Source organism: Schistocerca americana, chromosome 4, assembly GCF_021461395.2.
Source record: "Schistocerca americana isolate TAMUIC-IGC-003095 chromosome 4, iqSchAmer2.1, whole genome shotgun sequence".
Classification (NCBI taxonomy): Eukaryota; Metazoa; Arthropoda; class Insecta; order Orthoptera; family Acrididae; genus Schistocerca; species Schistocerca americana.
This window is the reverse complement of record NC_060122.1, coordinates 545,822,133-545,846,463: the sequence shown is the minus strand read 5'-3', so window position 1 is coordinate 545,846,463 and position 24,331 is coordinate 545,822,133. Positions and strand designations below refer to the sequence as shown.

General features: G+C 43.1%; 1 protein-coding gene across 4 annotated transcripts in view; it reads right to left on the bottom strand.

The window, feature by feature from the left end:
• LOC124612295 (potassium voltage-gated channel protein Shaker) overlaps window positions 1-24,331 on the bottom strand; it is a 1,192,356-nt gene that overhangs the window by 282,648 nt on the left and 885,377 nt on the right. For 2 of the 4 annotated variants that reach the window (XM_047140403.1, XM_047140404.1), the window contains exons 4-6: window positions 14,558-15,201; window positions 3,163-3,292; window positions 1,439-1,629 (exon numbers count right to left, since the gene is read on the bottom strand). In XM_047140403.1, coding sequence (XP_046996359.1) covers window positions 1,439-1,629; window positions 3,163-3,292; window positions 14,558-15,201 — 965 coding nt within the window. Of the gene's footprint in view, window positions 1-1,438; window positions 1,630-3,162; window positions 3,293-3,330; window positions 3,461-14,557; window positions 15,202-24,331 lie in introns of all 4 variants that reach the window. The other 2 variants (XM_047140405.1, XM_047140406.1) reach the window with 2 other exon arrangements.

Below are 24,331 nucleotides of genomic sequence, written 5' to 3'. Positions count from 1 at the left end.
AATTGGTAACATACTACTATGATATGAGCCCTCAATGGACTAGCTGTACTAAGAGCGTGATAATTATGTTGTCGCTTCCCACGGACTGCTCGTTAAAAGTCAGCACCTTTCTGAAAACTTTGTGTCGACTGTTCTGTGTTTCAGATTGCTGCCACCCTCAGCGACCTCAAAGATATGATATGACAATGAGTTGCCGTGTTGTCTGCGTGAGCGCATGATTAATTGATTATGTACTTCTGTTTAAATACACTGTAAAATATGAGACATGATCACAAATGTTTACTAAATGTTTTTAATGTTACTTTTCGTCTCCGATTGAGTTATACTAAAACAGCCTTAACTTAATTTTACATTCCTTGCTGTAAATATGTTCCGCATTTGAAGACGACCATTTCTAAAATGCGTGTTCCCGAATCCGTATTAGCTGCGTGTCAAAATTTGTACCATAACAGCTGACCAGTATGAGGGACGCATGCCCATGAGTTATCGGTACTGTAAGACTGACAATAAAACATTCCCCTCTCACATCGTCTAACCCCGCAGTGGCCGCACTACTTACCCCTCTGTCCCTGAGATAAGCGGCCCATCTTACATAGGGTTGTAGAAAATTATCCACTACCAGTCACAATAAAAGGTTGTTTATTCGTCACACGACCGGTTTCGGGCTTGCACCCATCTTCAGGTGTTTATACATTCATATACATATTTGTACTGTTGGAGATCAAAAAAGATGAAGCACCATTATTACAGTTATGCTGCGGTGATAGTTTTGCCACTTAGTTACACACTTATGGTCATTTTCACGTCCATATATCAGTTTTACCAAGTATAGCTCCATATTACACTATTATGGTGTGCACTCGTGAAATACACTATGTTTCATTTTTTTGATCTCCAACAGTACAAACATGTACATGAATGTATAAACACCTGAAGACGTGCGCAAGCCCGAAACTGGTCGTGTGAGGAATAAACAACCTTTTACTGTGAGTGGTAGCGGATATTTTTCTACAACCCCATAAAGGAACAGTCACGGAGTTCGACAGCATCCACTATGGATAAAATTCATTCAATCTTACATAGTTCAAGGCTGAATTCACCAAAATCTATTAAACACACATCTTAAAATATTACTGTCATTGTAGGTATTTTTCTTTGTTTCTGAGCAGGAAAACTACACTCTTAAGAAGCTCTCGACGTTAGTTGATGTTTTTCGATTCGGCTGTCAGTTGCTAGATGCATGTTGTTATAAAATGCGGTTGAAGACCGCTAGCCGCACAATTACTTGATCTGGGCCACATGCTGCCTGCAGCTTGACGATCACTGATCTAGACGGTAATCATCATAACAATGTATGGTTCACATTACTTGCAGCAAATGTAATACAAACACAGTAGCGTAATGTGCTTGTTTAGTGGCAGCAGCGCGCGAAACTCACCCAACGTGCCGGGCAGGTAAGGACAACTGGTGACGTGGTTGAAGTTCTGCGACTGCATCTCTTCCTGATCCGTCTCGCGATGGTAGAAATAGTTGAAATTGGAGACGATGACGGGCACGGGCAGGGCGATGGTGAGTACGCCGGCGATGGCGCACAACGAGCCGACGATCTTGCCCCAGACGCCGACGGGCCTGCAAGAGGTGCGTCGTGAGCGTGGGCGCGGGTGCGCGGTCGGCCGGTGTCCGTGTCTGGGCAAGCGTGATCTTGTGGTCGTGTCGGGAGGAGGCGAGAGAAGAGAAGAGAAGAGAAGAGAAGAGAGAAGAAGAGAGGGGCGTGGGCAGAAGGCGAGAGAGAGGCCGGGAGAGGGCGAAAACTGGGCAGAAAGAAGCCACAACAACACACGCACCAAGAGTCCACAACACCGAAAGCAACACTTAGAAGAAAATACCAAAAGAGAAATAAAACAACAAAACTCAGCAGTGAAAAACAAAGTAATGCACAGCAAACCAGAGGAACTGGACACGCACGTACTGTGCCAGTGTCTACTACTGCAGCCACATGCTATATATACGGATGGGAGTGCGTATTTGGTGTTTCCATCCAGTGAGACGTAAAATACGGTAGCAACAGCATCAGAGGCAGCGGTAGCGGCATTCAGTGATAGCGAGGTTTGTTTCATGTCCCGATTGAAACAGATTTCTCCCTCTGCACATGCAGCGTACACAAACATACACGAATGAGATACAACACCACTGCCAGAATTACACACGCACACACACTAAACGTAACTGTAAGTCATTCAAGCCAAGAGCTAAAACCGCACGCGCAAACTTGAGCTCGTATGCTGAGAAAAAAAAAAGACTTGTGCTCACATGCATTACCACTACACAGTGCAAAGAAAAGAAAAAAAAATCTGCCAAAAGAAATATTCTCTCTCTCATTTGTTTTCGCTCAGCGGAAAGAAATGATACGGAGAATATTCTTCTTTTTATATTAATAAAGACATTCCACTTAGAAAATTCTTTGTTTGATTTTCAGTTGCTAGGTTTGCATGAAATTTAATAAAGAATCAACCACATCGACGTCTATCAACCAATATTTACAAGCACGAATACGATAATAGGGGCCAACGTTCGCACGCAACATCAGAAACATCGATAATAAGATATATGTATACATATATATATATATAGTATGTATATATAGTGTAGATAGGGCTGTGGTTCAACACGTATAATAGAGAAAAGATAGACAATGAATAATATAAATAGGGCAGAAGATAGAAGAGAGTTAAAGAGATGATGAAGAGATGTGGAACTGGGGCAAGGGAGTTTACCGTCAAGTCAAGTCATGAAGCAGAAACGTAGAGCGAGCAGCCGTACGCACCGCCCGGACGGCGTGCCCCTGGCGGGCAGGCTGGCCGCGAGAAGCGTCCGTAAGGTGGGTAGCCTGTCTGCCAGGGGCGCGCGCCCTACCACCCAGCACGGGTTCCCCACAAATGTCCGCGGTCCACGACGCGCCAACAAAGAATTTTCTTCGTTTGCAACACAGTGGTTTCTAGTCCTCTCACTACTAACTCTGCTCTCTGTCTTAATTAAAAGTAATTAATCTGAAACACCTGGGTATTTTAATTATTAAAGTATCTGGCATTGCAATCTACTTGGAGGGAAAAGTAAAAATGTATATAATGAACTAAATCGTGAATGAAATTGAGTACATCATACGTCATGTCACCATAGCCAACGGTTGTCATCGTTACAACGGCCCACCAGAACGCGTCCGGTATCGACTTGAAGAACGAGTTCTCCGAGCCGGCTTCGGCGAAGTATACGGCGCTCGAGAAGAGAACCACACCTGTAAGATACGGAGGCAAGGCTGAGCAACTGGGTTACCTCATATCACCATAGCCCACGGTAGTCATGGTGACTACCGCCCACCAGAACGCGTCCGGGATCGACTTGAAGAAGGACTGCTCCGAGCCGGCCTCTGCGAAGTAGACGGCGCTCGAGAAGAGGATCACACCTGCAACAGCCAGACGCCACACACTGCTGCGGCCAGCTGAGCCGCTCTCCACCATTCACCTCCACCTCCCAGGCGCCGCACCGCTTAGCTGCTAGCGCCCGCTCAACGCCGGCTCCCTATTCTACAAATGCTGGGGCTGGATGAAATCCGTGACCGCGCATTGTACATCACGAGAACGCACTGCTAGACTTGTTCAAAAATTTTTGTCCGCCACAAAAAATGACTCGACCCATAGGTATGTTGCTATTGGGTTGTGTGTGTGTGTGTGTGTGTGTGTGTAAGAAATGAGTGAATGTGTGAGTGCAGGTCTCGCAATAAAAAAATAATTTGTCTGATTGTGCTCGGTTTGGTTTAATGTGACCCTTTACCCTGCTAGTAGCGAGACTGACACACTGAGTCTACGTCAAGAGTTCCCACGCCTGCAATCTCTCCAGTAGTCACCACGTCGTGCCTCATATACCTTATGTTTCGCCATTACCTGCAATAAAATGAGCGAAGTGTATAGTACCAGCGACCACACCTGTCCATAAAATAAACGTTAAGTGGAAAGGCTAATTAATCTAGGCGAGGCGAAAAACCTGTATGACGTAAGAACGTAAACAGATTCTTTATTTATTCTTTAGTTAGCCTTTGGGAATGATAAACTTGTTTGGGTACAGCAACAAGTTTGAGAAAACCAGATCAAACGAAATTTTTCAAAAAAACGTTAATTTTTCCTATTTATATCTTAGATCAATTAGCTTTCCCGCTCTCCAAATGTTCTGATGAACTTCCTGGTCAGGTTTGTTCCGGGTGTCCGGCAGGATTTACGATTCCATACCCCTGCACTATATTTCGAGGACTGATCTAGTGATTTTCTCGTTAGTCCTGCGGGAACGGTCTAAGTTATCGGTTCCATCGCTAGAACATGGCTTTTGTGCAACAGAAAGGAATCACTCCGTCACCGATCCCCTTCCCATTTTCTTGTCATTCATTACTGAAACAGTCCACAGCACACACTGCCTTTGTTACTCTATTATTATTAATTATTATTATTCTGCAACTTTACTGTAATCAATGCGCTTACACACAAACACGGTCGGTCATCAGTATATTTAATACTCTGACAACTCCTTTATTTTTACTTAGGCACTAGTAGTGTTGTGATGTTGTTTAATCATGAACTACTAGGCCGGGTAGTGTAATATTCAATGTTGGTATAATTGTAGAAATAATTTATATACCTATTTATCAAGTAAGACTCTCTTTTACTTCAGATGTGGCAGTAAAATCTCCGAGCAAAGACTTGGATCGGTTCTCCAATAGCATTGAGCAACAGAGGCAAACGTTATAAATGTATCATCTGAATATGAAAAACAAAACGTTAATGCTCGTAACTATAGAATTTAATGAGTATATTTCTGGACCCAATAGAGACAATTTTAATGATGACTTGAAAGGTGGAAAAGTGTATGCTATGTAACACAAACGTAAACATTTGTTCAGAAACAGACTAGAGTGCTCGAGCCAGAGCTGCATAGTCCAGCACGCTGGAAATAACCCAAGTACGCCATTTTTATTGACGATATTAACAGTAATAGCTTTAGGAGCGCGACATAATTTGCCCAGTTTTATAGAAAAAGAAAACTCTGTAATTAAACAGTATTACACAGTAACGCTTCCAAAATTTAGGACTGGCTTCGTTAGAAAGAAGAGAACATTGTTACAGAAGGAGTTCTTACTGAACCAATGTGATGTATTACTGCACAAGTGTTACACCACAACAGAACTGGTGCTGTAGTTTTCTCTTTTCTGAAAAATGTTTATTCCATGTGGGTTGTCTTTATTGAATAACATTAATTCTGAAATTTATTTTCGCAAGCCCATAACTATACCAACAGTTAAGGGCTTATGATATAAGGGGCGTTCAAAAAGTGTGACGAACCGGAGGCATAATTACAGAAACCAGTACCTGTATGTTAGAAGTATTGACCCTGGCTGTTGAGACACTTGTCTCACTGGGACACAAGGCGGTGAAGGACTGTCTCATAAATTTCCCGGAGGTGCTATGTTAACCAGTTCCGCACGTCAGCTGGATGTCGTCGTCCGAGGTGAATCGGAAAGGTTATGCTGACGTTCTTCTTTGACCAAGATAGCCCCTTTCTAATTCACTTCCTGCAGCACTTGACCACAGTGAATGCCCAGCGTTATTCACAAACCTTGACCACCCTACGCCGAGCGATCAAATCAAAACGAGCTGTGGGGTCATTCTGCTCAACGACAATACAAAGCCTCATGCGACCAACACAGTCGCGGCAATCTGCAGAAATTGAAATGGGAGATTGTCGGCCACCCTCCATACAGTCCGGACCTCTCTCCCTGTGATTATGCCATTTTTGATCCCCTTACAAAGGCTGTGAGTGGCAAACGATTCACCTCTGACAACAACGTCCAGCTGTAAGTGCGAAACTGGTTAATATCACAGCGCTGGGAATTTATGAGACAGCCATTGTCTGCCTTGTGTCACAGTGGGATAATTATCTCAACGGCCAGGGTTAGTCTTTCTAACATACAGGTACTGATTTCTGTAATTATTCTCCTGGCTCGTTTCTTTTTGAACGCCCCTTATAGATGAGAGGTTATTTGTAACAGCCGAAGCTTTCCTAAGCTGGAAATAAAAATCTGTCCCATACTTTCGAAATTAGTGTTGGGGCAGCTCAAGGTCACCTCATTGCTGTCCTGGATGGTGTTTAAGATGTGTATTTGTTGCCACATATGAATTTAGGGCACTCAGTGGTGAGAATGTTTCTGTATTGCGTAGATGATTTTGAGTAGTGTTTATGTATAGAGCTGCCTTAGTGTAGGTAGAGATTTAATGAAGGGAGGGAGAGAAACCCAGTACCTGCACGTAACCCACTCCTCTCGAAGAGTATGAAAAGTACCGCCAAGCGTTACGTCTCTGTCCGAAAAACCGAGCAGCATCAACTATGACACTAGCCTCACTTCATGAGACACTACGACGTTTTAGAGCTTAAGCCAAGATAGTGAAGCAAGGTCAGGTAAACAGGAACTTCGTGCTATTATTACTCCTCTACGTTTCCGTCAAATACTGGTTCCGAAAATTTATTGCACTAACATGATTCGAACCCACCACCTTCGAGTAGAGTGATATTTGTGACTCAGGTTAAGGAGATGGGTTTCTCTCTGCAAGGGACAATAATTTTTGAACATCTGTCGTACGTTGTTACACGAAAATGTATCTGTTTAATAAGCACATTGTTGGTGTTTGCAACTCACGTCAGTTTCTCCGTAAATCGTGTTTTATTTGACTTTCATCAGAAACAAAAGTTGGGTTTTGAAAATATATGTATCACCTTACTCGAAAGGCAAAGTGAGAGTCTTAAGAAGCCGAATTTCTAGGCTGAAAGCGTGAGGTCTGTTACGTGTCATCCACCGTAGCTTCACTTTAGAGTGCAGAGAAAAACCGTATTCCGCGGAGAACTTGTTCTGGCACCAGACAAACTGATTAAAATATGAAAACTCGCCCACTGAGAGACAATGGAGAAAGAAACACGGGAAGCGGCTGTCAGAACGGAGCTCAGACACCCACGTTTGACTGCCAGGCAGAGCAGCTTCCCTGGTTGCCACAGCAACGGCGGAAGCCGTGCGACGTCATTGGCTGCTGGCCAGGCGGCGATCGTTACGTCACCTGGGGAGCCAAGGTAACCGGGGCGCGGCGTTGCCACGCTGCACAATGCGGAACACTGGGTCACATCTCCCATTGTCCAGACAAGCATTCTTCTGAGCTTCAGTCTGGACGCGGGTCCCTACTAAGGCAGCGCGCGTTCTGCGGTCCTGGCCCGGCGGCAGCGCGTGCCTGGGCAGGCTTACCCCCGTCTCGCACCAGCCGCTCCAACTGCTGCGCCCCCTTGCAGCGTTCAACCTTTCTTCTTGTTTTGCCCTTGTGCTAAGGAATTTTCAGTTAATCGAATATTACATATTTCTGATACACACACTCGGAATATTTCTTAGCACAAATTAATCAGTAGTAGAGCATGCGGCGTGTTCTATGCACTAGCCATTTGCCAAGTGCTTGTAAAGCAGCAAATTGCTTCGCAAATCTAATTTTAACGTAAGTATTTATGTGGATGATAAAAACGCTCATACATTCTTTTGTATTCTTTCGCAGTTATACTGGACGAACACCAGTATAATCTTAGGAAAGAATAAGTGAGAATATTCGTCTCCTTATTTTGGTTAACAGCTTCTCATACCCAGATAACTTTCTGTGTTCATTTTCCAGATTATTCTTACTATGTGTATGATTTAATTCCAATAAAGAGGAGGAATTTCAAAACAACCACAAGATGACGTTATATTACGAAACAATGCTGATCTTTCAGCTTGTAGCGTGAAACCGCATGCAGTATGTACATTCGTATAAGTACGACACAATTCGCACTGATCTTTGACACTTTTTTTCCTGTACCACTCTCGGATGATAGGCGAGAAGAATTACTACTTGCATCTGTACGCGGCATGGTCTCTGAGGGTGTGTCGAACCTACCAATGCCCGATGTTGCCTTTGATTTGTGAGGTAATTATGTCGTAGTGTGTGACGTCATGTTTGCGCAAACAGTGATCGAAGACGACACTGGAAACATTTATTTTGCTCGTATATTACTTTTGCGGAATGTAGGTTGTGGTGACATTCTGATCTATTAATCTCGTTTTTACACAGGTACGCCACCCCGTCATATTTTTCAAAGGAATACATTCCCCGTTGTAGGCTGTAGATTTTTTTCCGTTTTGTTGCTATTGGCCAATTTCGACTGTGTATTCATTATTAAGCAGTATACCGACTATCTCTATGCAACATACCGCAATAGATGTGACATCCTGTATTCTACTTAATAACGACTATACAGCCGAAAAGGGTCAATACCAAATAAACGGCAAAATTTCACAGTCTATAATGCACAATGTTTTCTTTTGAATTATGATCTGCCGTGTAGATGGAGAACTAGATGAAGCCAACGAATGTGAATACGAAATCTCAGTTATAGTGACGTAGTCATCTGCGGCGATGAGCAGGACGGCGAGTGGGATGTGGGCAGCATGGAGGGGATGGTCCCGTCAGGGACGATTGAAGTCATAAGTACAACGAAAAAAGGTCTACTTTTACTATAGTTTAGTTTTTCAATGGGACCCTCTAAGAAGGATGGAGCTATACCATACGCAAGTGTTATGGGCGACAAGAGATAGGCGACAAAGTTAAAAGATATTTGAAAACAACAGTAATATTTCGGGAGGAATGTGAAGTAATAGAACCAATTCACCACTCACGTAGCGACATGTGTAGTTGGCTAGAACGACTGGTTATGAAAGTACAACGTTAGCGAGGAACGAGAATGTATTAATCTGTGTGGAACTGCTTTGTGACCGACACCTGGTTTCGCCTCTGAATCAGGTTAAAACGTGACGGCTTGGTTGAGTTGTCGAAGCCAATGAATGTGATGTTATGAGAATAACTAAAAATTTTTATACTGGTGCGTGTTTTGCGCTTACTGAAATCCGTCGAGTGAATTATTGCCGTTACTCGGATGACGTCGCTGGTCAAAGTAGACTGTATAGGTAGGTTCAATATTTCCGTCTTTGTTGCCTGGTTCCCGGCCCTCTTCAGAGTCATATGTGATGGAGACAATAAAATTATTTTGATACTTGACTATAATTTTGGTTTTTTAAACTTATCTTATAGCAGATAACCAAGTAAATGTCTTTCCTCCAAAGATGTTCGTGTGACATTCTTCATTACATCCGAAACACTGTCGTATGACTGGAGAGGGAAGGTATAGACCTGCTATTGATTGAATTCTTTCAGACTTCTTGTTTCGCGTTTGTTACTGAAGATTGCGTACACTCTGGATGTAGTCGACAGCACGTCATCAAGTATGCTGTGCGTGGTCTCTTTCGCAACTGCATCGAGCGTAGCGGCTAACACAGTATGTGATAGAAGTGGGTTTGAGATTCCTCTCTGGCCATCCAGATGCGGGGTATTCATGATTTGTGTAGGCACACACTGCGGCGCAGGCTATACAGGGTAAGGCAGAACGTTGCGGCAAGTGTTTTGTGGTCCACGGGCTCCTACATTGTCCAGTCATATTAATGTGGCCATCTCAAAAACCTGAATAACCACTTTTCGCTAGGCGCGCCGATGCGAGACATGCCGGAAGAGAGTCAGTAAGGTTCCGAAATGTACAGACAGGGATTTGGAGCTGTGTCAACTCGTGCCGTGGTCGGCTGTGCAAGGTTTCTCGGTTGAGGATCCACGGCGCGAGCAGCTCGATAGCCATGCTTCCACAGATTCTCAACTGGATTTTAATCCGCTGAGTTTGGTGGCGAGGGAGCACGGTAAACTCACCCTGCCGCTCTTCACACTGCGAGCTGTGTGACGCGCTGCGCTGTCCTGCTGGTAGACGCCATCGTACAGAGGGAAAAAAACCCAGCATGTTGGAGTGGACATGGTCCCCAAGGACATAAGCACAGTGGTCTTGATCCATCGTTGATCCACTACGACGGGAGCACCTAGGGAAGGCCACGGAAACGTTCGTCAGACAATAACGCTCCGACGACTGTTGCAGAGTGTTTACTTTCAGACGTTTCTCGCACTCCAACGGCCGGCCATCTGTCCGATGGAGCATAAGACGTGATTCATCTGAAAAGGCCACCTTCACCACTCAATGGTCATCCATTTTCCGTGTTGACGTGCAAATTCTAGCCTTAGTCGCCGATTCTGCCATGCGTGGCATCTAACCATGGCGGCAGGCGAACAAACTTACCCGATTCGGAAACGCTTCCACCCTTGGCCCGAAAGCCAATGATGATGCTTTTCTGAACATCAGATAAATCGCTCCGTTTCCGTATTACAACGACAGCACTGTTTTCCGCTTCCAACCAAACATGCTTGCTTACTGCCATCTGCAGTATTTAACTGGTTATTGCACGTTGAAGTCGATCGTAGGTGGTGGTCAAATTAATGTGTCTGAGCTCTATATATATAGCGCGGACACTACAAGATGTCAGGTTGGCGCGAGGGTTTACAAATGAGAACTTGCCGCGAGAGTGAAGAGGAGTGGTGTGTGTGTATGTGTATGTGTGTGTGTGTGTGTGTGTGTGTGTGTGAGGGAGGGGGTGGAGGGAGGGGGGGGGGGGAAGGGAAGCGCCACGTCCCTCTCGCAGGGCTGGTAACCTACACCCGTGATTGCTGCTTGTGCAAAAGCAGTACTATAGCATTGTCGTAGGGATCGCTGAACACTGTGTTGAACTAAGATTACACTCTTCACTCATTTGGAAATGATGAAAGAAAACGAGCAATTAACAACACAAAGTAACGAAGAATACGCAAATCTTTCGGTTACGGTTACGGTGCAAACGGTTGGTGACGTTGGCAGCATCATAAATTAGATAGTATAGGTCTGACGCATTACAGTTTATCACGCAGTCATACTCGTAGTTGAAAGCACTCCGCTTCTGAAGCTGCCAAGACATATAGACCTCAACATAAAACAGTGCGAGTGGAGGCGCTGGACAGGACAGCATAATACTGCGACTGCTCTACCTGAGCCACTCAGTGTTCGAGACAGTTTACTGTGCCAATGTCACGTGGTTTGCATTGGAAATGGAGGACCATGTTGTTGAAGCAGTTGGGCCGTACGTGGTTTCGTATGAGCAACCTCGTGCAACTGACTCCGATCCCATCAAACTAGTAAGTAAACCGTTTATTAGAAACTTCAGACATCAGTGCGAAATCACCTGATCTTTTTCTCTTGTTCGTGTATCTGCCTTTCCATTCTGAATCCTTCCGTTTCTAAGTATCATACAATAAAATAAAAACATCACTTTCATTATCACAGTCATAACTAAGATTCACGAGCTGAGCCATTGCTTCACAAGCAAATACTGTCTCCCAATGCGCCATCACACTGTATCGCGTAGCTTTTCCCGTGCTGCACTTGCCCTGCCCGACCTTACCTTGGATTTGCCTGCGTCATAGTGTGCGCCTGGCCTCAAATCATTTTGGGTTCCATTTCACATCGCTCCTGTCGAGATTCTTGGTTTGAATAGCCCACAAGACGTTGACTACTACGTCTGTGTATTGCTCCGTTCCCGATGAACTGGACGGCACGATAAAATATTAACCTTTTTTGTGAAGCTTTAATACACCTTTCGAAGACTCTCCAAATAAAATAAAAATCTCCATTTCCATCCCAGCCCAAATGCTGTAATAAGCCACATCGCTTTGTAACGTGTCCAGCAGTGCACCACTAACGCTGGACTTCGGCAGGACTCTTAGCTGTTAAACAAATCCAACTGTATGAGCGTTTCTAAGCATCCACCCCTAGGAAAATATAAGAACTCCTGGGCTTTCAGAATTACAGTTACAACTCAATATTTTACTATAAATATACATATAAAAAGAGCATATTTTAAACAGCACAAATAGCATTTATTGAAACGGCTCTGTATTGTGCAATGTAAGTAAACTGACGAACATAATGCAGCTAGCTTTGTACAACAGAATATTTTTGGCTGTCTTAATTTCCATTTCTTAGCAAGTTGTTGCCTGTCGATGCGATCTGTGTCATGCAGAAAATAAAATTTTAAAGCGAACTTAATTTTCTTGCTGCTTTGGTGTGTTACATATTTTTCTTTTTGAATAAATATTTGCTGAAAATGCAAGATATTGATTTTTCTTGGAGATTTTGATATTCCAAGGCTACAGCCATGTAAAAGCTTTTGTGAGGGCTTCTCACTAGTTTCAGTATTAAAATTTCAGGTATATCTTACAATTATTTATTATAGGTTTGTCCACCGTCTGTGAAAGAAATCTCTTTCATTGTTACTCTGTGGCTAGCTCAAATCTTGTTGAACATGACAAATGTCATCATATTGGTACATTAGATAAGATCAAGATTTTCGCTTGAAGCTGGAAGTGCGTTGTTCTTATGAAACAATAAACATTAACTTTTAATTTTTCATGGTGTAAGAGACACTCCTTTAACTTTACCACAAACATGTATGCCCCTTACCATTAAAAAGTTAATGTTTAATCCTATTACCAACTTTAAAAAATATAAAATAAAAATAAACCAATAACCGATGACTTACATTATGACGAAATAGTAATAATTATCACAGTTACTAATTGTAGTACAGTATAAGGAAATATAAAGTAAGAATTATGATACGTGGACATTTACTCAATCAAAATTTGTACTTCCTGATGAGACTGAAAAATAAAAACCAGATGTCACTGAAGTTTAATTGATTATAACAATGATTTTCCAATAAGATTTTAAGGAGCATGAAACACGTTTTCAGTATTCATGCTGCTGTGGTGACAGAAGCGTATTTCGGGCGAAGTACTGTTAAATAGAAAAGAACGCATACCGTAAGGCTAGTCAAGTGCTATGATACATACACTGTTTGCCCGTGTATATCGTCTTTCATTAAAGCAGAGATGGTTTTAAGAGAACAAGAAATGCATAGTGACACACAGGGGGAAAGCAAATATGGCATTTTTCATTATTACGTCACGTATAATTTGTTTAGTCTTCAGCTTCTTTTCGTGTCCTCCAGATATATAAACAGGGCGAACATTAATAAAACCGACAAACTGCAGCGATGGATTCCTAACTGTAAATGGAGGAAAACTGTCCTTTGAGCTTGTGTCCGGAAGCGCATCGTAGCCGTGGTAGGTGGCACTGATGAATAACAGTTCCTCACCGCGTGCCGTCTGTTGATTGTGTGTTGCAGGTTGTGTGACGGACCCAGTGTACTGTAAGCAGGAGAGTGGTTCGGTACTCATGTGAGGAACAAGCCGAGATGGTGTTTGTGTACGGCCAAGCAGTTGGAAACGGTCGAGAGGCAGCACGCGTGTATCAAAACAAGTACTTTCACAGACACTAACCACATCACACAACATTTCAAGCCCTTATTGGGCTTTTGTGTGGTCATGGGTCCTTGCAGACAGATCAGCGTGCGGGGAGGCGGCGGACACCGCGTACACTAGATTTGGAGGACCAGTTTCTACTGAGACGAACCTCATTACAAGGTCCAGGCAATATGGTGCAAGCCGAACTACGATTATGTGTATCATGCACGACAACCGCTACTATTCCCTTCACCTGCAATCCGATAGAGACCACTTTGAACATCTGTTGCGGCGTGGATGCTTTGCAGCTCTGTCTGTACCGTGTTCCGGGACGATTTGTTGTCGTTGCATGCACACCGTCCATTTACGAACACATGTTCATAGTACCCTTTTTCCTCCATTTCCAATCAGAAATCCGCCCTTGCAGTTTGTCAGTTTTATCAATGTTCACCCTGTATGTACCTTCCTATTGATCACCTTTCAGTGAAAGCGACTTTGTTCCTGAGCTGACTATTACAGTCATGTTTAATACTTGATCGTGTGTAACTGGATAACGAAACAAAACAAAAATTCTTGTTCGAGAGTTTATTCATACCGCACAAAGGAAACTGTGTTTAAATTGCTGCAGGGTACTGAAGCAGGTTGAGCTACGAGAAATGATTTTTATTCATCAACTTCATCAGGTAGTACTATAGCGTATCATAGAGAATTCGGGAATGATATTTTATCCCTAGCCTCGTCGTTTTTTAACATTAGAAATTAAATTCACAGTGTATACTGGAAAGATTCTTAACAAAGCGTAAGCAAACAGAAATAATACCAGTGCATAGTGACCCGAAGCCTCTACAGCTAGAAGTAACAGCAATCTGAGCAAAGTTTAGAAATTGAGATTTAGGCATAGATTTTATTATTACAGAGACACACTGAAGAAAATAGCAACTGTTCATTAAAGAGACTTATCATCTGAGAATAGATGAGTAACACTTGGGTGTAGCACATTGCGGTTGCTGCATCTATATACGATGCGGCACTGTGGAGCATGCTGCTGGTGAGCGTTCAAGCCTACGGGTAATCACTCGTCACTTTTTTATATTTCTTTTAATCACAAATCTTGATTCACAGCCGACTTACTACACTAGAAGCAAGCCCGCCCATGCACGAGCTGTGGAATGTGTCGTACTCACCTATGAACAAGAAAAATATGAGCAAGCCGAGTTCCCGCATGGAGGCCTTCAAAGTTCGTCCGAGGATTTGCAACCCTTTGGAGTGTCGGGACAACTTAAATATTCGGAACACTCGCACTAACCTAATGACTCTGAGAATAGCTAACGACATGGCCTGGTTGGTGCTCTTGTCCTGAGGGCTGACGGGGGCGCGCACCACGTTGAGCGTGTTCTCCTCCTCGGCCACGACTGTCGCTAGGGTGATGAAGTACGGAATGATCGCGATGATGTCGATGATGTTCATCACGTCCCGGAAGAAATTGAGTTTATTCGGACAGGCGAGGAACCGCACTGACAACTCGAACGTGAACCAAATGATGCAGATCGTCTCGATGAGGAAGAAGGGGTCCGTGATGTCGGGGACCTCGTCCTCCTCGATCTTGGTGCCGTTCGTCGTGGTGTTGAACACCTTGTAGTGCTTGAACTCGGGCAGAGTCTCGAGGCAGAAGATCACGATGGACAGGAGGATGACGAAGACGGAGATGATGGCGACGACGCGCGCCGCCTGCGAGCTCTCCGGGTACTCGAACAGGAGCCACACCTTCCGCTGGAACTCGTGCGACGGCAGCGGCTTCTCCTCCTCCTTGATGAAGCCCTCATCCTCCCTGCGAACAGGCAAACAGTGACAGGGCCGTCTCCTCTCCGTAGCGGCTCAGCGCCAGCGCTCTGCAGCGTAGGCATTAACGCGGTTAGAGTAGGATTTGCAGGTGCTGCCATCATAATTTGGCTTTGAATCTCGAACAGCAGCCGTCCTAGCGGATTAAATTGCAGACGACCATTGTTTCTTAAGGCCCAAACAGTTGGCACCTTTGTGCTTCCGTCAGCTGGTACTTGTATTCACGTGTTCTTTTTTAGAATCTCAAGAACTGTAAGGTAGTCTTTTAGAAGTTTCCGATTGTGTGATTCGGTAAAAGTGTCAAGGCAAATTAGTAAATGAATCTGAATATTCTACCTTTTTAGGAGTTTATATTGACAAGAACCTGAACTGGGAATCACTTTTTACACATCATCTTAAACGTCTAATCTCTGCGACTTTTACATTACGGCTAATATATGACGGACGGTCAAATGAGAACGGAACATCCGCCACAACGGGACCAAGGAACGGTTCCAGTCAAAGTAATCACCATACGCGATAAGACATCCAACCCACTGGGAGATGAGACAAGCAATTCCTGTTTCGTAGAAAGCGGTCGGCCACTGACAGATCCACTACGGCATCCACTCTTGCAGTTTTTCCGACGGAAAGCGACCTCAACATATGTCTTTCTGCAGGTCGCCAAAGACGTGAAAATACGAGCTACACGGAGAATGTTGCAGTGTCTACCAACCAGATCGCTGAAGCATTGTCTTCGATTGGTAACGTGAGGGCGGGCATTACCGTGTGACAGGATGATACTGTTCGACAGCATTCAGACAGCCCGAGGGCAACAGCAAAGCCAACGGTGGAGACGAGCCCCCGCCTCCTCCGCCATAGAAATTCAAATCAGTTCACACAGGTTCCGGTAAGTTCACGATGACCTCCTCAAATGGTTCAAATGGCTCTGAGCACTATGGGACTTAACTTCTGAGGTCATCATTCCCCTAGAACTTAGAACTACTTAAACCTAACTAACCTAAGGACATCACACACATCCATGCCCAAGGCAACATTCGAACCTGCGACCGTAGCGGTCGCGCGGTTCCAGACTGTAGCGCCTAGAACCGCTCGACCACCCCGGCCGGCGATGACCTCCTCCTTCGACTGCAAGGACCCTCAGCTCGTCGAGTTCCTCGATCGTGGAACTACAACCAACGCGCAGCACTACGAAGACACTTTGCAGAAACAGCGACCCACTATGAAATAGGAAACAGCGGGAATGCTATTGGACAGAAGTATCCCGTTTCAAGGTAACACCCGCCCTCGCACTGCCAATCGGACTAATCTTACGATTCAGCGATTTGGGTGGAAAACACTCCAACATCCTCCATACAACCCGGACCTTTCACCGTTAGATTTCCACGTATTTGACGACCTGAATAAAGACATGAGTGCAAGTCGGTTTCAGTCGGACGAGGAAGTGCTAGAGTGGATGCGGTTGCAGATCCGCCAGCGGCCGACCGCGTTCTACTAAACAGGAACCGATCCTCTCGTCTCCCAGTGGGATAAATGTCTTAACACGTGTGGTGGTTACTTCTCAGTGGGACCATTCATTGGTCCCCTTGTGGCGGGTGTTCGGTTATGCTATTTTGAAAATAAAAATGCCAAATTTTCCTATTTTCGTTCACTGTTTTGTGGTACCTTATTCTGGGCAACTCCTTACTGAGAGAAAAAGCATTTATTGCACAGCAGTATATAAATAAGGATGTGTGGTGTCCGTTCCGGAGCCTTTCGTAGACGGCTTTTTGTAATGCTGGATATAGAGACAACAGTCTCGCAGTGCATTTAGTCCCTTGCGAAATTTGATGCCGAGAATCAATCACATTTTGAAAACGGCAGTGACAACCATAAATATAGTACTAGTAGCAGAAATGACTTACACTAGCCTTCACTCAGCTTTAGTGCGGCGCAGAGAGAAGTGAGGAATTCAGCCTTAAGGATCTTTGACACTTTCCAATATTGCAAAAAATTTAATGGATAAAGATCTGTGTGTGAGAGATGAGAGTGCAGTAAGGACAACACCCACTGACGATGGCACAAAGATGCAGGAAGATATATGGACATTAAAAAGTAATAGTAGTCTGCATAATAAATGGTACTCAATATCCATAATGTTGGTGCAGTATATGACCAGAGCGGGACCAGGTTGCACTAAAAATTTATTTTGAGACCTGTCTTTTTCAAGAATCAAAATATTTCTGTTTCTTTTGATCATCCAGACACACTCCGGAAGCTATCTACAACTATTTCTACATCTAATTCTGCATCTACATCTACACATTGCAAGCTTGGCGGAGGATACTTCGTGTATCGGTGTTACTTCTGTCTTCTCCTGCTCCAGTCCCAAATGGGACGCAAAGAAAACCTTGTCTCGATTCCCATCAACTGCCTTTCACGCGCGCAGCACAGACAAATATAACTCCCTGATTTCTTAAGGCTACCAAATTAGAGATGTTTTTCTGCACCACTTACTTATTGCTGTAGTATGAGCTTAACTGGGTTTTATTACTTTTATTGTTCTATCAGCTCCTTTTAAAATCTCAGTTATACATTTTAGCCTTAATGCAGCAAAATGTTTGAATTGGTGTTACGTATCGTCACAGGTGTGATAAGTTACATGAGAGGCTCCGTACCAGCTTTGTTTATTGTAGCTGCACCGCTAGGGTCATATTGTCTTCAAAATTGTCTACATAGTGCCCACATGCCAGATTTGCTGTCCATCGATTAAGTGGGACCGTAGGGACGTGAGAAAATACGTTATTGTCGTTGTGTTTATCTGATTATGTGATTGTTTGTGTATTGTATGATTTGGAAACCGTTCGTACTCACTTTGTGATTGGATTAGCGGCTATATTGGTGCCTGTGTGCATATTTGAATTTGAGATTTTTTGCCTGCAGATGTGTGATACTCTAAATTGTAGCGCCAATAAATAAGAAATGCAATATTTTTTCACAATCCGAAGTGGAAACGACCATGTTTAATAATTACATGAAGGCTGTGGACACAGCTGTGGAGGAATTTGTAAGGGCACAGTTCGTGTGCTAAGCGAGACAAAAAAATCTATTCCCAGATCTACCTTGTTCAAGAATCAAACTATTTCTGCCTTCTTTCGTTATCAAGATATGCTTAGACTGGTACCTATATTTGAAATTTTGCAGGCCACCTTATGATCGGTGGGGGAAGTTATGTCATGTGTCTCTGTCACTTCTCCACTTTCCTATACCAAATGCGAATGGCGAACGAGGAGAATGACTTTTTGTAAGACTCCCCGTGAGCTTGAATCTCTCTCTTAATTTTTCATTCGTGGTCTTTTCGTGAGATATAGTCCCGCGTAAGAGAAGCAACGCAGGGCGCTTCAAAAAGATTCCTCAGATCTCACACAGTGATACTGCGTGAGTCTGTGAAGAGGTTACAAACTTTCAGTGCTCAGATCTCACACAGTGATACTGCATGATTCTGTGAAGAGGTTACAAACTTTCAGTGCTGATAGAGAAGGGTAAATGTCTCTTTGTTCTTATATATCTGACAACGGACCACTTCGAAAGCAAACTCTTTGCTTACCATATTTTGGGAAGAGGTATTATAGATCAAAACACGAAAAAATATCGAGTATACACCTTAAGAGCTATGGGTACTTTTTCGTCTTCGCTACTGTAAAACATACCTTCTACTGTAGAAGTGTTCGTAGCTCTTAAGGTATGCGTTTTAGAGCTCATGTTTACTAGACTTTTTTTCTTCTTCTGGTACATATTACCTCCCTCTCCCCCTCCCCCCCTCCCCCCAAGATATGGAAAACAAAGAGATTGCAGCAGAAGAGGTCGAATGTCAGAGGTGTGAGAACGATTTTCGCTTACAACTTTCGACTCGGTCGTTTCAGGGCCAGAATCCCTTACCTCAAATTCATATATTTACGCTTCTCCGTCATCACCGGAAGTTTGTAACATCATCACCGAACCACCCTGTTTATTGCATATCTATGAAGGGAGACTTTTCGCAGACAACATTTTAGGAAATACTACAACGAGTGACAAGTTTTTTGAAAGTGATTTCACTGTAGCGTTACTAGTTTTGGACACTAGCCCATCGTCAGACGGTAAATTGCCAGTATATGTGGTTGCTGATAGGGCTCTCCCTGGTGTAGCTAGCTCACTCGCTCGTCTATTACCCAATATACATCGAATCGAGATGGCGGTAATACAGAAGGACGTTTTGCTTTCTCCGCCTCAACGTTTGCAATTCAATTAAACAATTATGTAAAATGTAAAAGTATTTCTGAACAATGATCTGCCTCACAAAATGCACCTGTCGAAAACGAGTACGGATCTTGCACTGCCCCATGGGCTTCCATGGTCAACTGATCTCAATCCGTGTGATTTTTTTGGTGAGGTTTTCTGAAAGACTATCTGTGTGCCTCCACTCCAACAATTTTAGGTGGATCACGACACTGTACAGCATCAACAGTGAATGCAGTAACTCCGGATATGTCTGTAAAAATACAGGACAAGTTTTAATATCGTTCTTCCGGTGTTGGAAACATGTAACATTTCTGAAAAGCTAATTAAAACTTTAGTCCTATGTGTAAAAGAGACACACATTTAGTAACGGATGGGTGTCACGAAAATAAAAAATTCTTAGTTGTATCTGTCAGTAAAAATATACCTTAGTTTTCAATTTTCAGTAATGTAGAATACATAGGCCTGCGAAATCGGATCAGTCTTTCATCGTGTGTATTGGCTCAGTTTTCTAAGAATGTAGGCCCTCAGAGTAAACGACTCCATGTAGCGCAACACCTCCTTCATAGCGTCTGCCAATGGAGCTGGATGAGCATCCGGGTGACGCTTTCGTGCTTATTAAACGAACCCGTGACGAAAGGTGATACTCGTCTGTATATCTTTCTTATTTCCTCCGTCAGTCTATCCCGCGATCAGCCTCATGGAGCTTCATGCGTTATCCGTCAGTTTTATGTGTGTCTCAGTAGTCTGTAGGCCAACGTGCAGTGTATCATTTCTCCCTTCCTATTCCATTCGCCAATAACGACTGTCGGTAGGTCATTGTGTGAACACGAATTTTTCTAATTTTATAGTCGTGTTAGATAAACAAGGTATTTAAAAATAGAAGTGTCACATACACCTCCGTAGTGTACTACTGTTCAAAACTAGAAGAAAAGTTCCTACAATTATATCTGGAAACAAACAGCTGTTGAGATTTGGGCCGTTTTACTTGTGACGAGTAATATGTAGGATTCAGTAATACAGATGAGGCAGGATTCACGTGAGATGACATAGGAAATTTCCAAGATACATATGTGAATGCAAATACAAATTTTCGAGCAATCGTGGAGGAGAGGCATTAGGATTGTTTCAGTATCAACGTGTTCGACTCTTAGGGCCATGCAGTATACCAAACACATTAACAGGTGCTGTGTATCAGTGTTATGTGCGCGGCGAGTCACCAGCGCTATTGGGGAACGTGAGCCTTTCGGAAGGACAATGACTGTGGTTTCTACGCGACGGGGCACCAGCTCCATTTCTATGGATCGCGCGACAGACAGTGCGTCAGTGTAAAATTTTAACAACGATGGATTGGCCAAAGAGATCCGGTAGTATGGCCTCCCCACTGACCTGAACAGAATCGGTTGGGCTACTGGCTATGGTGATACTTAAAGGTATTGGTGTATACCCAACTCATCGACAGTTTGTAGGCGTTACATGATTATGTGACGTAATCGGAATGGAGCAGGTGTATCTGAATGAGTGCGTGATTCATCGCGAGGGAAGGCTGAAGTATGTATCAGGATGTATTTTAACGTCGTGCGCTACTGCCTATTGTGTCTATTTTTACGTAATGGGAGGACTGATAGTCCCATAGCTCAACGAGTATTGGTTTCGGTTATATGATTGTACAAACTTTCTTTCTACTTTTGGCCAATACTATCATATATAGGAATACGTGACACTTTTGTTTAGATACCCTATGTGTGGTACTAAGTGTTGTGTGTGTTTTTTAATCGTTTAGGAATTTTAACAAGAATTCTTTAGTGATGCACAATGCTATTCCTGTATCGACTACTACTGGGATTTGTTGAGCATATCTGTTAGGCGAATCACGTAGCTCTTTTTCAAATCTTGTCTACCTCTCCATTTTATACAACTTCGTAACGTTCCCCACTAAAGAAGATTATTCAAGAATCGGCCGTTCGAGTGCTGTATTCCTTTTCTCCGTGGCGGATGAATTATATTTCATTTGCTTTCTTCCAATAAATCTGCGTCTGGTACCTGCCTTGCACACAACTAAATATAGGGTGATTTTCTTTTTTTGGGAGTTTGTGGTGAAGTCTTATGGGACCAAACTGCTGAGGTCATCGGTCCCTAAGCTTCGCAACTTAAACTAACTTACGCTGATGACAACACACACACCCATGCTCGAGGGAGGACTCGAGCCTCCGACGAAGGGAGTCGCCCGGACTGCGACAAGGCGCCTCAGAACGCGCGGCTACCCGTGGCTTAGTGTGATTCCCTGATTATGTTACAAACTTTCAGGGATGATGGAGGAGGGTAAATATATCAATCTGATGTAAGGGACCTTGTCCAGAAACGACCGAGTACCGAAATTTACAAGCGAAATTCGTTCTGATACCTTTGGCAGTGGACCTCTTCTATTGCAAGCTCTCTGGTTCCGATATTATGGTCACCAGAACAAGGAAGAAGTGTTCAGTAAACTTGGGCCCAAACATGCATACTTTAAGAGCTACGAGCGCTTGTTGAATACAAGAGATCTGTTTCACAGTCGCAAGAACGAACAAGTTTTCATAGCTCTTAAGGTATGCATTTTAAAGCCCATATTTGCTAGATGTTACTTTCTTGGTTTGGCCCATTCTAACACCTCTGAACGTTGCCTTCCCTACAATTTTAGCGACAACAGAACTGGTACACGTAGTCCCCTATCAGAACGATTTTCACTTTTAACCTTCGACTCGGTCGTTTCCAGACCAAGCCCCTCTTAATACATTTATCCTTCTCCGTCATCCCTGAGAGTTTGTAGCATCACCACGGAATCACCCTGTATACCAGCTCTTGAAACAATTGGAATGGAGATTCCTGGACATTTGATGACTGAAAGTCATTTCAGATATTTCTCGGCCATGGTGCCGTCTTTTCGTCTGTTTATGCACATTACGTGGTTGAACATTTGATGTTGATACAAATATCCCTTTAAGATTAAAGATGCACTGGCATACGCATTATTGTCATTGTTTACCTGAATACGTGATTATGACATTTTTAATTTACAGGGTACATTTCAGGAAGGCTGCATGAAATGACAACTTATCACCCACTAGCAAGTATTTATTGCGTGCCAATAAAAGTCGTGTTGCACTTATCATGCACAGCGAAAAAATGCCAGCCAATACAACACGACTTTTAATAACAAAATGCAAAAGATTTGGCAAAATATTTGTTCTGGAGAGACTATTTAAAAGCTATTTTCTTTTTAATCCCTGTGAATGGTCTAGGAAAAGACACCATGAGACCTCACGGAGATAACATCATGCATTTAAAGTTTACTCGTTGATGTTGCTTAAAACGTACCATCGGTGTCACTTTTCAAGCTAGTGCTGTGTACAGGCTGTAACGGGTATAAACTCCGATATTTGTGCTGGTGACTGATATCAGTATAATGAACAACATTACATCTGTATTTACTTCATTTGCAGACCAATAATTATAGCTATTAGGAGTAGCACATTTTTAAATTGGTTAGTACCTGCAAGTACATAAAGCAAGAGCAAATATTTTTTGCCCTGGGCAACAGTTTATGTATTGAGGTGGGGATGTGTGGACGCAAAATGGTTATCCTATACTGATAGGTGTAGTCCAATAAATAGCGCAGTTATGACCATGTAGAAAACATCAGGGAGCAAAATAAGTAATGCGTTTGTGAGAAGACTGTTCAATGCAGAGACAAACAACCAATGCTCTGGTGTGTGTACATGTTAAGGTATCACATTTAAAAATATCTGCATTTATACCCGTTACATCTTGTATTAAAGAACGCATGGCGTAACCTGCACAGAGTCATCCTTCTGAAACAGTATCTTTGTCACTAAGCTAGTAAACCATAGCAATAGCGTATAAGCAACATACATTCTCAAATAATCTTGGGACCATTCGTAAGCACAGAATACATTTTTAAAAATAGGTGGTACAAATGCAGCCAGCAAATCTGTATGAAGCAGAAAACGAAAATATTTTATGGTTTGCACAGCTAAATTGTGGAAATGTAAATTCATTTAGAGAACAAAACAACCTAGATCACCTGATATAGGCCGTTTTGTTCGCAAAATAATGAAACTGACTTCAGCTGCAACATAATGACATCTTATTGCAAATTTATTTCGTACGCATATAAAAATAAGAGCAGGGGCAGTCATTAAGATGTTTACACCTAGTAAAAGCTATGCTAATGTACTCACAAGTTGGTCAGGCTTCGGGGCAGACCCCTCAGTTGCCCGTAAACTGTTCCCATCGTTTCTTCTATTTAGGGAACGCTTTTCTGGAGATGCGGCGCTGCTGTTCCATTTGTCCTTAGTCTTGTTTGTGGTTCGGAGTAAAAGATAGCTATCATTAAAAGTGTTCTCTTTGGAAAACTGCTACCCACAAAAGAAATATTAGGTTGGACATGTTTCAATACTTCCAGACATTGAAAACTTAGCCAATGAGAAGGGAGATGGGAGATACGTACAGTGACTGGAGCAGTACCACTGATTACATTTAGTTTGCAGAAATAATGTGAGAGGACGAAATCTACTGGAACTCGGGGTAAGCAAATCTGAAGACGATTATCATGTATGCTGTACGCTTCTCTCAAGATAGCTTACATTTAGGACAGATCAGTCTCCGATGCAAATATTTTCTTATACTTCACATGTGACTAGTTTTGGCTCATTGGACATCATCAGATGTGTCGAAATGAAACATCACAATATAAAGAAAAAAAAAACAGTATAAAGAGGAGGAATACAGAAGGAACGGAAGCTAATATACCATCACGAGGCGAGATGTCAGATGTATTGCACCTCTTATGTTACAGAGAG